This window comes from Strix aluco, chromosome 8, assembly GCF_031877795.1.
Source record: "Strix aluco isolate bStrAlu1 chromosome 8, bStrAlu1.hap1, whole genome shotgun sequence".
Classification (NCBI taxonomy): Eukaryota; Metazoa; Chordata; class Aves; order Strigiformes; family Strigidae; genus Strix; species Strix aluco.
The window spans coordinates 11,993,529-12,007,051 of NC_133938.1; the positions used below are offsets into that span (position 1 = coordinate 11,993,529).

At 46.5% G+C, this 13,523-nt stretch overlaps 1 protein-coding gene across 3 annotated transcripts in view; it reads left to right on the forward strand.

Annotated features, from left to right (window-relative positions):
- Nucleotides 1-384: 384 nt before the first annotated feature.
- Nucleotides 385-13,523, forward strand: part of ERI3 (ERI1 exoribonuclease family member 3) — a 135,983-nt gene continuing 122,844 nt past the window's right edge. For 2 of the 3 annotated variants that reach the window (XM_074832204.1, XM_074832206.1), the window contains exons 1-2: nt 385-472; nt 10,118-10,392. In XM_074832204.1, coding sequence (XP_074688305.1) covers nt 10,141-10,392 — 252 coding nt within the window. In that variant the 5' untranslated portion in view covers nt 385-472; nt 10,118-10,140. The remainder of the gene's footprint in view (nt 473-10,117; nt 10,393-13,523) is intronic. The other variant, XM_074832205.1, reaches the window with a different exon arrangement.

The window sequence follows — 13,523 nt, forward strand, 5'->3', positions numbered from 1 at the left end:
TCTGCTGCAGCCGTGGCGAAGTCCACACACGTATGATCTTACATTTACAGCTGACACTGGGTTTGCTGAAGGCCGGAGTTGCTGGAATCAGGGCTGAGCAGAGAGGGGAGGCCTCAGGGGACAGGGGGAGATGGCGCTGGGGGACATGAAGGGGTGACCCCGGGGGACACACGGGGAGAAAAGGGCGGTCCCGGGAGACACGAGAGAGTGAGCCGGTGGGGAGGGGAAGGGGCGGCCACCGCGGGCGCGGCGGCGGCGTCGACACGCGGCCACGCGGCGATGCAGGGCGAGGGGGCGGTGCGGCGGCGCCGAACTACAGGCCCCAGCGTGCCCCGCGCGGCGGCGGGCCGTGTGCGCCTGCGCGAGGGGGCGCGGCGGGGAGGAAGCCCCGCCCCCGGCGGCGGCAGGCGGCGCTGCGGTTGGCCGGCGGCGCTGCCGCTCAGAGCGGGGTCGGGGGTCAGAGTGCGCGGAGGTGAGTGGCGGTGTTGGGGACTCGTGGTGCGGAGCGTGTGCGGGGCGGGGGGGGCAGGGCCGGCCCCGGGCGGCCCCCGCCGCGGGGGGGGTGCGGTGGGGGCACGGCGCCGCTGGGCAGCGGGCGGCGGCACGGCCGTGGCGGGGCCCGGCCGGCGCGGGGGCCCGGCAGGCCTGGCGGAGGCGTGGGGCCGCCGTGGCCCGGGGTGGGGGGTGGAGGCCTGGCCTGGAGCGGAGAGGGGGGGGGAGGGCGCGGCCTGGCCCCCACCCCCCCCCCCACCCCCCCCGCGGCGGCGGGGCCTGCGCCGGGGCGGCGGCCCGCGGCCGGGGGGTGTGGGGTGGCGAGCCGGGCTGCGGGCCGGGGCGGGGCGGCGGCGGGGGTGTGGGGAGGCCGTTGGGGACGGGGGGGGCGGCCCCGGCCCGAGGGGAGGGCGCGGGGCGGTGGCGGGCAGGCGTGGCGGCGCCTCGCCCGCTCGACGCCGAGCCCCGGCTTCTCTCTGCCAGGGTTCAGGGCTGCCGGGCCCTCCGCTCCCCGGGCTCTGCCTTGGGTGGAAGTCTCGAGGGTGGCGGTGGCAGCGGTCCCCCAGGTCCCAGCTGGAGCGGGATCAGTCGGTGTTAGAGCTTGAGGAAGGGAAAAGCCCTGTCTGTCCAGGGAGCGGGGGGCATGCGCGGGATGAGCAGGAGGCTGCAGCAACGAGGATTTTTCATGTTCCTCTTGGGATGTGGAGGTTCATAGACGGAGGTGATGGGGGAGTAGGAGGTTTGATTTTTTTTTTTTTCTATATTTTTATCCTGTGAGATTAAATTGGTCACCAGTCTCAGATCTTGAGATTGAAGTAAACTTGTGAAGGCTTAGAAGTGCAGGATCTGTATACTTGTTTCCTGACTGGCAGTAGGAATTTCTTCTTCTGTTCTTTTCTTGCTGTTGTACTGTTACAGGTGTTTCTTCTAAGCTGAGACGTATGAAAAGGTGTTGTCATTTACTCCTCATGTGCTGTCTTTTACAAGTCCTGTGTCTGGTGGATTTACATGGTCATTTGCTAATAAGGCTGACATTTGTTTTACTACTTTACTTACCTCTTTTCCTTATTGAGCTTTGGTTTCAGAAATTGGTGGATTGACAGCTGCTGCTTAGTCTGAACTCTTAATAGTCTTTCAGCTGTGATACAATGGACCAGCAAGTTTTCTAATAGGTTAATGCTTGCACTGTGCCTTGGAAAGGTTGAGGTACATGGGGCTTTGTCCCATTGGATGCTGCTAGACAGTTGTTTGAGGATTTTATTTGTTTTTTAATGATAACTTGAATTTATTTTATCCTTTAGTTGCTCTTTGCAACATTGTAGCATCTCATATCACTTGATGTTAAAGTTGGCATTTGAACTTTATTTCCAGGAATGAAGTATTCTTAAAATAAGTAATGTGTTAGGAGGCCAGTTGGTTACTCTTCAGTGTGTGGGCTTGGGAAATTTGATTTCAGATATTTTTGTTTCCTTTTTCAAGTACTGAATTTTGGCCTTTGCAACTGAATTTTCATGTTAATTTACAGTGTGGACTAAATGCTTGTCTTGTTTCAAAGAGTGGCCCTTTTATGGTTCTTATTCATCTCAAGCTTTGGGTTGCTCTACATGAATGGTGTGCTGGCTTGTTTTTGTTGTTTGTTTTTTTTTTTTTAAAGTTAGTGTGCATAGCCAGACAGATTTGAGTGTTACCAAAATCCAAAAGAAGAAACCTGTTGAAGCATTAAAAAGAAAATGTTTGTTTACTTGATGCTAAATAAAGAAGTCCTTGAACTGAGTATACACTGGTAAAGTTTCTGCTCTGCAGTTGAAAGATACTTCAATTTGATTCATTTAGGAGGCCCAATTACAGCTGGTTTGGTGCTTATCTTGTTTTGGCTCTGTTAACTTTGATAGGCCTTGATTTTATTTTTTGTGTGTTATTTTTTTCCCCCCGAAATTTTGGAAGTTCTGGAAAAGACTTAAATGTGTGAAGTTTTTGCACTTGATTTTGCCCCTGTATTGCTCTAGTACCGACCTCCAGTAAATGGCCACGAGACTGTAGAGCACAGGTCTGGTGATGTTCAGGTAAAGGGTATAGGAATGGCCACTGTGGCTGTACTTGCAGGAGAACACTGAAGGCTATTAAGCAACTATTCATTTGTCACAAGTTTGTCCCTGGATCTGAAGCATGTGTTATTGCTGGAAATGGTCATCACAGAGACTCTTGGTGTTTTATTCTAATAGCGCTGAGCTAATAAACCAGCATGGTGCAATGTCAAATAGGAGAATGAGGGGAGAAGAGGAAAAGTTGTGTCTCTTTAAGCGTAACATAGAGCAGAGGTGCTGGCTGTTGCTGCTAGATACCATTTGCCAACTTTTTCTCTCCCCTAAGAGAAGTTACTTGTGCTGGCCAAATGCCATCTGAGAAGTTGTATTCTCTCCAGATAGGTTGTGCAGATAAAGATACTTCAGTCCTGTGTGTCCCCCCTCCCCCCCGCCCCAAAAAAAAAAAAAAAAATCAGCTGTATTTGTTACAGTCGTTCTTTTTTCTGTGGTTGAATATTAGGGTCAACACCTTCCCTGGCTGGTTTTCCAGGCTCACTGAGACTGCGTGGTGTGGAAACCATGCCCCATTGTAGCTGTTACCCTGCTTGGGGCATTTGCCTCTCTATCAGGACAGAGCTTTGGCAGGGTACAGACTTTCAACACTTAAGTTCATTTGTGAAGATCAAAAATGACCAGTGTATTGAGCAATGCAAGTGTTGTCTCCCTGAATCCAGACTGAGATTCATTTAGCACTCTCAGGTGTTAACCTTCAAGTTCATTTTTTGGATAACAAAGGTGTTTGGCTGTGTAAGTGGCTTGAACAACTGTGGCATTCATGTGTATGAAAATCAAGTAATTATGCGTGCTAGATTCTGTTAAACAAAGGGTGGCCTGCTATGTCTCTTTTCCACTAAATTAGGCCAATATGCAATAGTAGCTTTTACTGACTAGAAGCGTAGTAGCTACAGAGCTCTTATTCCTGGCACTGGGAGCTCTGCTGTGGATTGAGAGCACTGAAATGCCATAAATTTCAGAACTTGCTCCAAAGACCAGGGCTGGGAAAGTTTGAATGAAAACTGTGTTATTTTTTGACAGCGAATGGACTGACCATTGCAACAAGCTGTCTGAAGGTAGTGGGGAGCCTCTCCGTACTTGATGCTGCAATTCAAGGCCAGAAACTTTTCTGAAAGATGTTCAAGCCTTTGGGCTCAATTCAGCAGTAATGAAGTGGAAACTTTATAGCCAGCATTACATGAGGTTCAGACAGGATGGTCCGATGGGCTTTTCGACTTCAAGTTTTGTGTGTTGATGCTGTTACAGCCAAGATACCTTCTTCGTTTTCTGCAAAGTGCCACACCATCCCAGGTGTACCTATCCTGGTCTGAGTACATGGTTTGGTGAGTGGCTGAGCTGACCAACAGCTCCAAGGGGCTCATCTCCTTCCCAATTCTGCCAGTGTGGGCCCATCCTATCCTCTGAGCTTTGGTACTCATCCAGCCTGGCCCCAAGCTGATTCGTCTCACTAAACCAGCAGGAAACTATCTTGTTTTAATTGTGTTTTATTCTGGCTGCATTAGTCCTTTTATAGGTTCCTGTGGTTGAGTTGGCTCACAGAGGGGCCAGACAAGCTCAGAAACTGGTGTAAGGAAATCAGCATCAGAGTAGGAAGAGAGGGAAGGACAGGCCTGCCTCCTTTTGGCCTCCCAAAGCTATTGGCTTGGTTAACCCCGTTTTGTGTAGCTTCACCCTGGTGCATTTTCTTACAGTTCCCACGCAGGAGACTGGACTAGGGGATCTTGGTCCGATCCTCTGCAACAGTTCTTTTCCTTACTACCAGATCTGCTTTTCCAGTGCAGCTTTCCAGTCTTTTGCTGTATGCATCTCTATTGTTGCTTCTTTGTTTTAATTTGTATTGTTTCCTTCCTCTACATTTCCTCTAAGTGACCAATCCTTTACTGTGTGGAACTTCTTCAGAGTCCAGCTTAGACCTGTTTGCCTATCCACAGTTACTCTTGGAGGTTTAAAAATACACAGCAAAGCCTGTCTTAGGAGACCAGTCAAGGAGCTGACGAAAGTGGTTGCCTAGCGGAGGTGGCCTAATAAAATTGGAGTGGAATTGTACTGTGCATCTTTGGGACAGCTTCTGGGTGGTCTGTTCGGACGAGTTCGCGTCCTGCGGGTTTGGTGTTGTGCGGGTTTCACTGTGTTGTCAAGTGAACTGAGATGTGTTTGTTTCCCAGCCTCATAGGGTGCGATAGCCCCAGCAAGTGCTTCCCTAAGTAATCAGCGCCTTCGGCCTCGCTCATTGTGATCTCACAAGCCATCGCGTCTGTGATGTCACAATGGAAGAGATTCTGGTGCTCTGACATAGCTGACATATCTGGTGGTGCCTTTGACATATCAGCCAAGGAACGCAGCGGGAAGAATGAGCTCAAGAAACGGGAGAGATCTTCCTTAACCCAAGAGTGTCTTCCATCCTTTAGTCAACCCTTTCCATGTTCACTTATCTCTTCCATAGTGGCCATACAGAGGGAAGCCGATGCCTATATAGAGTGAATTTTTTTTTTTTATTGAACTACCAAGATGCACATATCTCCCAGATGAGTGGTTGCCTGACTCTGCTCCTGTAACCCTCATTCTTCTCTGCTGTTACCCTCACTTGTTGTATTGCATCTAATTTTAGACTGTAAGTTCTTGAGAACAGGGACCTCTTCATCTCTAGTGGGAAGAGGCTGGGTGTGATTGCAGAGTGCTGTAAAAACAAAATAATTGATGCCAAGTTGTATCTGCATTGAGTAATGATGGGACAGCATGTAGGCATCCCGTGGCAATGCTTTGGGAAAGTTATGTTACAAATTTTCCAAGACACGGGCTTGGTTGTCTAGCAGTGCTGGAGACAAACCCAAGCCTAAAGTGAAGGGAGTGCAACCATGGAAGTGTACTGGATTCATGTTCAAGGGATGATATTATGAGGTTAACAATTTAAAGAAGCAAATTTACCTGTAACAAATTATGTTACATTATTAAAACAGTTCTAAAAGCTTTGTGTTTTGTTGTTTGTTTTACTTTATGCATTTTTTTTTTTTCAACTTTGGATGGTGACTGTGGATAAGCTGATTTTGTTCATATCTCTTGTTTCCTGCCTCGCAGGCTAGCCAGGTGCTGTCATTTTTGGACTGTAGTTGGTCTAATGAAATATTTGGTTTTAGGTTAAGGTTGATTTTTTAAAAAATGGAGTTATCTCTATTGTTCTTCAGTTATATCTTCACACAACTGAAATATGGGCTCACATTTGACCTCTGAATATGCATTTGAACAGCTACCAAAATGGAAGTCCTGCATTTTTTGTTATACTCTGTTCCAGGTGTTGCTAAATGTATGCAATTTTGTTCTACAAAAAGCATCTTTATTACCCTATCCTTTTTATATTTATAATTTAATAAAATAAGACACTATAATAAAATAAGACAAACCTGACTTAGATTTTGGATTGGTTTTGGTTGCTCTAGCCTTGAGTTCAGTTGTCTCTTGGAGGCCAGGAATCACAGCTGCTCCTACGCAGGCTTTGCGCAGGGAATAAACTGAACCATATGACTCCCAAAGCTTGCTTGCTTTTATTTTTTATTTTTTGTTTGTCTTGTCCTTTAGATTAGTGCGGGGTTTCTTTTAATATGGTGGAAGGCCATATTGCCATAACAGTAATTTACAGTGTAAATGGAGGATGCAATTTGTTGGGTCACCCCTCCAACCTGAACTTAGGTGTTTGTTGTCTTGCCCCCTCCCTACATCAGCTTATCAAACTGGACAGTGAAGGGGAATATTTTTGGGTTAAAGGCAAACTGTTAAAGTTATGCCTTCTCTTACTAACAGGTGATTTTAATTAGATGTGGTTGTAAAAAGTAAATATTAATGTTATGTGCAAGGAGCACATTAAGCTCAAGTTCATAAGCCGATTTGTCTCACCATTGATAAATTTGAATCCTCTGCAACTTGCATGGTGTACATCTCTGTATGTGGCTTTGGGGCTGTCCTGCGGGTGGGGGAGAGCACTTATAATGCCCTGCTGGCTTTTGTCACCAGTGTTCTTCATGTGGCAGGAGTTCTCCGTCTTGTTTCTTGCCACTTGTGGTTGCCCCTAAGTGGCTTCCCTGCTGGGAAACCTGGAGCTTGACAGCCGCCAGTGCAGATTCTCTGCTTTGCGCTTGGTGGGGCCCCTGGCAAGCTGGTGGCTACAGCTGGCACTTGCCTTTCTCTTGACTTTCTTTACTTGCTGGTGATCAAACTGTCATGCTTTAGTATTGTGTGCTTGGACCACTAACAGGCAAGATCTGTGGTCAGCCTGAGCTTGTCCTGTTACCTGCGACTGATGTCCAGAGATTAATTCTTTTAAAATTATTTTTAAAAGACAGTTGCTGATTATACTCAGTTATGTCACATGTGGCACACACTGTTATACAGCACATAATGTGAACTTTATCTTCCAGCCGAAATCCACCACACATGGCCATTTCCCATGTTATTGGGTGTTGCAAATGTAAAGTGCTGTCACATTTTCCTAGGTCTGTGTACAATCTGTCAAAATAATTCCTGAGGTCCAGCCTCAGTTCACGGTCCCATTACATTTCATACGTATCTGTGTAAGGAATTGGAGCTGTGTGATATGAAATATTAACCTAGCAGGGTTGAATGCCAGATGTGACAGCTTGCACTGTCTGAGATTATAATCTGACCCTGTGTGCGTAAGAAATAGATATGTGGTGTTTTACATAGGTTTGGAAATGGAATCACTGAACATGTGGATTTATATGGATAGAGCTGGGTTTCTAATTTTTGAAGCTGTGTTGCTTGCGTTGTTGTCTGTGGAAAAAAAATACAGGATAATTACTAGTGCTTTGCATTGTCATAGCTGTTATAAATGCTTTACATGACTTCTAATAAAGTGTGTTTGCTCACCAGCTATCTTGTGCTCTGAGGCACTCTGACCTTGCCAAAGAAGATGATGTGAGGTCTTTCCAGGGCGCCTAGAGCAGTGGCTGGGTAAACATGCAGTTAAAACTTCATTTGGCTGAAGGTGCAGAGTTTGCAGTGGGGTTGCTCTTATTTGTATGCTGTCTGTGTAGGGGAATCGGCATGCAATACTCGGCTCGTGCACCTTTGTTTGGAGCATTGCTCCCTCTGCTACACGGGAGAGTGGGGAGGAGGCTGCTTTTAGGATGGGGAGCCTGATCCTGCCGTTAGACATGAACCACCTGCAGAAGTTGTTAGTGTGAACAGGCACTAGGTGTTGGCTGTTACTTCCCTCTGCTGATGTCCCACTGTACCTGTGTGACACAGACCTGCAGGGGTCTGGAGTGGTGCTGCTGTGCCGGCATGGTGACATGCCCGAATCCTGTCTAGATGGCCAGTTTGCCTTGGCCGTGTGGACTCAGTGGCTCCGGAACCTCTGCACAGCTGTGTGTGGTGTGGGCCAGCCTGAAGATTCATGGGGTTCATGTCTGATCCCCTAGACTTGCTGGTTAAGATACATTAGAGAAGTACTGATCTTGCTGTGTGTGGGTGGATAATGTATGTTTTATTGCATGAGTTTGATACAGGGGTTGGAGCCTGCCTGCCTCCCCCACTCCAACTGTATATTTTACTTTATGCGGTAGGCTAAAGACCAGGTTTTACCGCAACTAACTTACAAGCTGCTTTATTCTGAGATACTATATTTGCTGTGATGGGCCTTTAGATTCATAGCCAGTAGCTTGAAGATTTAAAGCACGTATACCTTAAATATCTCTTATCTGGGGCAGGTCAGAAGTGAATGTAACTAACTTCTATTTGGCTGTAATGCATTTATTAATGACAGTAAAAGCTGTAGATGGAAAAGCAATAGGTAGAACTGAGCCCCTTAAGGATAAATGCGATGTTGGGCTCTTTGTTATGGTTTTGTAACTTGAGTTTTGTTTTCTGGGTACCTCCTCTCTAACACACTGCTTCAGTAAAGCAAGCAGCTCCCCAAAACATGAAAGCCACAAGGTGGGGGATGCATTTACGCCATGGAATTGGCAGTGTGGGCACTGGTTCAGTCTTAAACATTTCAGCTCTTTTGATTTTTGCCTTTCACTCAAACCTTGGAAAGGGAAGGTTACCAAATGCATGTTTACTCGAAGCACACAACCTGCTCAGCTGCAATTATCTCCTAATCTGGTCCTTCCGCGTTTCTCTGGTCTCGCAGGTAAATACAGATTTAGCCGTTATTCAAGGCATATTATTTACCTCATTAAGTGTGTGTTTTGGCACGTGCATTATTTACCTGACGGACTAACGGATGGGAGAGAGCAAACGCTGTCTTTTGTGCAAACAGCGACTTTGTTCGTGGGTGACGAGTCGTCTCTTTCGCCTTGCCCGTTTCGGCTCCGTGTCTCACGGTGGAGCAAAAAGTGAGCGCAGGCACAGGGAGACGAGGCTCAGAAACCAGGCGGGTGGGGGGCGTGTGGTACGATGGAGCTCTTGCCCACAGCCATGAGCAGTGGGACCAACAGTGGGGTGGATTTAAATACCTATATAGCAAGGTGTGGATACATATACAGTTAGAGGGGGTACTCGTATCCTTGTTCAGGGGGACTGGATTGTTGTAATTCACCTGTACCCAGCTCTGTAACAGCTCTGTGAGTTGGGCTTGAACTCTCATCCCAATAAATCCATTAACAGCCTCGAGGCTGACCCACCTTGAGCAGTGACAGTCCTGTCAAGTTTTTCCTGCAATGTTTTAAAAGAAAAAGGGTAGGAGGGGAAATCCAGGTAGTCTCACATGGATAATGTAATTTATTAAACAGCATTATTAAATAGAGCATCAGAAGGTGATGGCTTCATGAGGTATTTCTTTGGGAGGAAGACTGTAACCTATAGAGTCCTGCTTGCATTTTACAGTTCCTGCAGTTCACGTGTGCGTTTGTTGAACTGATATCCTCCCCTGATAAATACCTAAAGTAAGAAATCGAGTGTAGCACTAGAATCACATCTCTGAGAAACGTCGTACACAGAGCAAATGAGAACTTCCCTGGGGAGGAGCCTTTCAACCACCACACACATGGATTTATAATGGCAGTGGGAGGTTTTGGTGCAACTAGCAGGTGTTTCAGGGCCAAGCTGTTTGAATGGGTTGTAGTGTTGATATGTGTATTGCTGCATTTAATTCCTACCATGTATCAGAAGTTGAGTTGTATATGAAAAGACGAAAGGCCTCCTCAGAAATTTCAATGGGGTTTAGATCAGATTTTCTGTGGTTTTAAGTGGTTTGCTGTGTTCTGCTATGATAAGGTTCAGCAGGGGGGTGTGATCTGGTGCCTGGAGCCATGACTGTTGTGTGTGTCATAGTTTTTAATTTAGAGCCATTTGCAGAGGTTAATTTCCAGTTGCCTGTGATTCTGAACACCTTGAGCTCAGCCCAGATGTCATCTGTTGTGCTTAGAGCAGGTTACTGTGTTATTTCAGGTTTATGAAGCTGGAACCTCTACCAGGAAGCACAGAGGAAATCCCTGTCAGAGGAGGACATTGAAGAGATACTAACAGAGATGAGATGTATGTGTGCATGAGTAACCTGAGTCTGTCTTCAGTTTCAGATGCCTCTGGATGTTCAATGATAGCACTCCTCCATACTGGAGCAGCAAAGTTTCCCCAAAACTTACTTCCAAGGGCAAGACAAGCTGTGTGCTCCCTGCTCCCAGCTGGTGTTCTCGAAGGGTACAGCTCCATCGTAAGCAGGAAACTGGCGTCCCACGGCTTTGGAGCTTCCATGGCAGCAATGTCATCCTTCCCTCCACAGAGATATCACTACTTCTTAGTGCTGGATTTTGAGGCTACGTGTGATAAACCACAGATTCATCCTCAGGTAAATAGTCAGTCGTGTTAATTATCCCCTTGCAAGTTGCTGCTGCTGTTCTGAGAGGTGAAAGGAAAAAGCAAAGCGCTGGCTCACTCGTTTTCTCTCATTTGTCCCACCTCCTTTCTGTTGCTGGTCCTCCAGGGCTCTTGCCAGTCACCTGCTTTCTCAGGATCAATGCCAGGACCGTTCGGTGGAATGAAATTAAATGAAGGAGCCTGATTTCCATCAAGGAAGTGACAATAGTGACAATTCATGTGTTATCAAAAACATCTTTAAGTCATGTATGCTTGTCATCTGCCTGAACTGGGGAGGGTTTAAAAATTTTTGGCTGGGAACCTGCATTAGTAGACTACTCATGGCAACCTTGTTTGATTCTACAAGGCAGAAGGCTGTTGGTAGCCAGCAGCTTTAGGAAAATAATAGTTGGAATTATACAAACATGTGCAACATAATGGTGTTTCTAAGTAGAAAACAACAATAGTTTGACGCTATCTGAACTTGCTGAAGTTATCTTGCCTGGTTGTTAACTCTGGAGTGTAATGAGACACGAAGAGTTCAGTTTCAGAGAGATTTTCCAGTGCTCTACCACTTGAGACATACAGAGATCCAGATGAAGTACAGAGTTTTTTTCTATAGATGGTTCTTCCATAGTAGCGTAGAGCATATTAGTAAATGTATTTTCATTTGTCAGCAGGATGGGCCTAGGTTTTCCATTTAAATTAGAAAACTGTGCTAAAAAGAAAAAAAACCCTAATATTGGGTTGGTAACAAACAGAATTTCTGAGTCTACAGATTGAACTTGGACTTCTCACCCTTCTTTGCCAAGCAATTGGCCTCTTAGGAGTAGTCATAATATATGCATTGGGTCAGAATTACTTCTGTGTGCTTTGTTTTGAATATAGTAAAGGCTGACCGGTTTTCAGTGTGGTATCTCATTACTGAAGTGACTTGATACAGTGTGTTCATTTCCCAGTGCACCTGTGGTTTCCCTTGGGCTTGTCCTGTCAAAGGGATGTTGCAAGTTGGGATCAAACTTGACTCCTCTTTTCTGCAGTAGTGCCTTGGTGAGTGCCTCCTGCCTCTCATGTTTCTTGAAAAATGGACAGCAAATTCCCAGCTCTTTTGCTGAGTCTTTGTGGGAGGCTGTTGTGGCTCTGCATCCAGTTCTACTAGCAGGGTCTTAACCGCTCTCCAAGTGAGATGTCAGGCTATTTCCTGCACGCTCTGCCTCGGGTGCACAGACCTGTCAAAGCTGTAAATTGGATCTACCTTGTCCCTTTGGATATGGGTTTGGTCTGTGCACATTTTGATGCAAAACCATGATGCATGTGGAGCTAGTTTACAGCTGGCAGTAAAAAGGAGCATGAGTGGAATATGATTACTACTGTTTTAAGGAGCTTTGTCCCCAAGTCCTTGCCAGGGAAAGTAATGGTCTGGGCCAATGCAGATCTGCTATATATTTTGTTGGTGAGATAGCACCTTTAAGGTGGAGATGTTCTTCAGTGTTGTTTTTTCAGTCTGCTGTGTTCAGTGCCTGCCTGAATCATACTGAGTGTGGAAATGGCTGTCAGTCCCTCACATCCTCACCAACAAATTAGTTTGACAAATAAAGAAATGGCTCTTGCTACATGGAAATCAGTGTAGCTGGAAAGGCTGAAGGTAACTGCCAGAATTGGGCAACTGTATAAAACAAGACTTTAGTTGATGTCTCTACCTACATCTTACCTTTTTGCTCACCAGCATGGCTTTTGTCCTCTTCACTGCTGGGCTGTATGTCATGGTGAGCAAACTGTGGTGTGTGTTTCAGTGATGTTTTGTGCAAGGTTTTAGTGGCAGGATCTTTCACTGGAGCAGTGTTAGACAGGTTTTGGAGGTTTGGTCTGAGAGCAGACCTGGGAGCTAGGAAAGGTCAGGTGCTGATCTTCACTGTGACCCTGATCCTTTTTCTGCTTTTGTTTTAATATCTGCAAAATAGAAGTCTAGATACAATGAAATTCAAATGCATTGGGATTTGATGAGGAAGCTGCACATACAGAGCTGAGCTGTGATCCAGGTTACTTTAAGTGGGCAGGCATAGCTGTAAATTAGCCAACTCAGCCTAAAAGTCTTGTGGAGTGCACTTGCCACAGTGCAGCACACTTCACATTTTTCACTAACTGCTCTTCAAAATATTCTGGCTTCTTACCAGAAACTGTTGAAAGAGCTATCTTTTTATCTAGCTAAGGTGTGTGACTGCCACATCTGCTCCCTCCTTCCACTGTATTTACTTGTGCTCCTCTGCAACCGACAGCCTCACTGGCTTTATCCCTGGGGAAGTCCTTCATGCTCATTCGGGAGCCCTGAAGACTCCTTCATTTCCATTCCCTTTCACACTGCCTGATCTCTTTCTGAGGTCTTGTGGTACAGCCTCTGTAATGGGGATCAAGGAGGGTCAAGGACAGTGGTATTTCCCTGGGAAGCTGTCTGCCTCATGGCTCTGGTGGCTGGGACCGTGGACTGAGTGCCTCACGGCCGCTGCCCTTTGCTTTACCAATTCTGGATCGGGCATAGAGGGTCCTTCATCTTCCCCGCCTTACAGCCACAGAGGAACAGTAACATCCTTGCAGTCCTGACTTCTGATGGTTTTCAACAGATATGCCCCTAAATCAAAGTGCATGTTTATATGCACAAAGAAGCAGCTTAGCTTTATGGGATTTTTGGATATATTTATGAATAATGAGACCATCCCAGAGAGAAAAGAAGTGGGGGGTGGGGGGGTGTAACTCTATTGCTCTGAATGGATAGATGGAAAACCTGAAAGGATAGAGTCACAGTCTGTGTCGTGTAGTGTTTTAGCCAGCAGAAGGTCAGTAGGGCTTGGCAGTAAGGGATGTTTATGGCTGGCCGCTTGTATCTCTTTAAAGCTTACCTTGTGCATTTGGAATTTGATCCAAAGCCCAGTAGGGTCAGGTGGGAGTTGTCATTCTGCGGAGGTCAGACCTCGGACCATGATGGTGGTAGTGTGCTTCATTTTTCAGCTCTAACTGACTTTTTTTCCTTTACTGTCTGCTAAGAGTTTATAAGTATGTGCTGCTTTTAGACGCTGTCAGCCTGTAGAGCCGGGTACATACAGTGCTTTAGCTACACATGAGAAGATG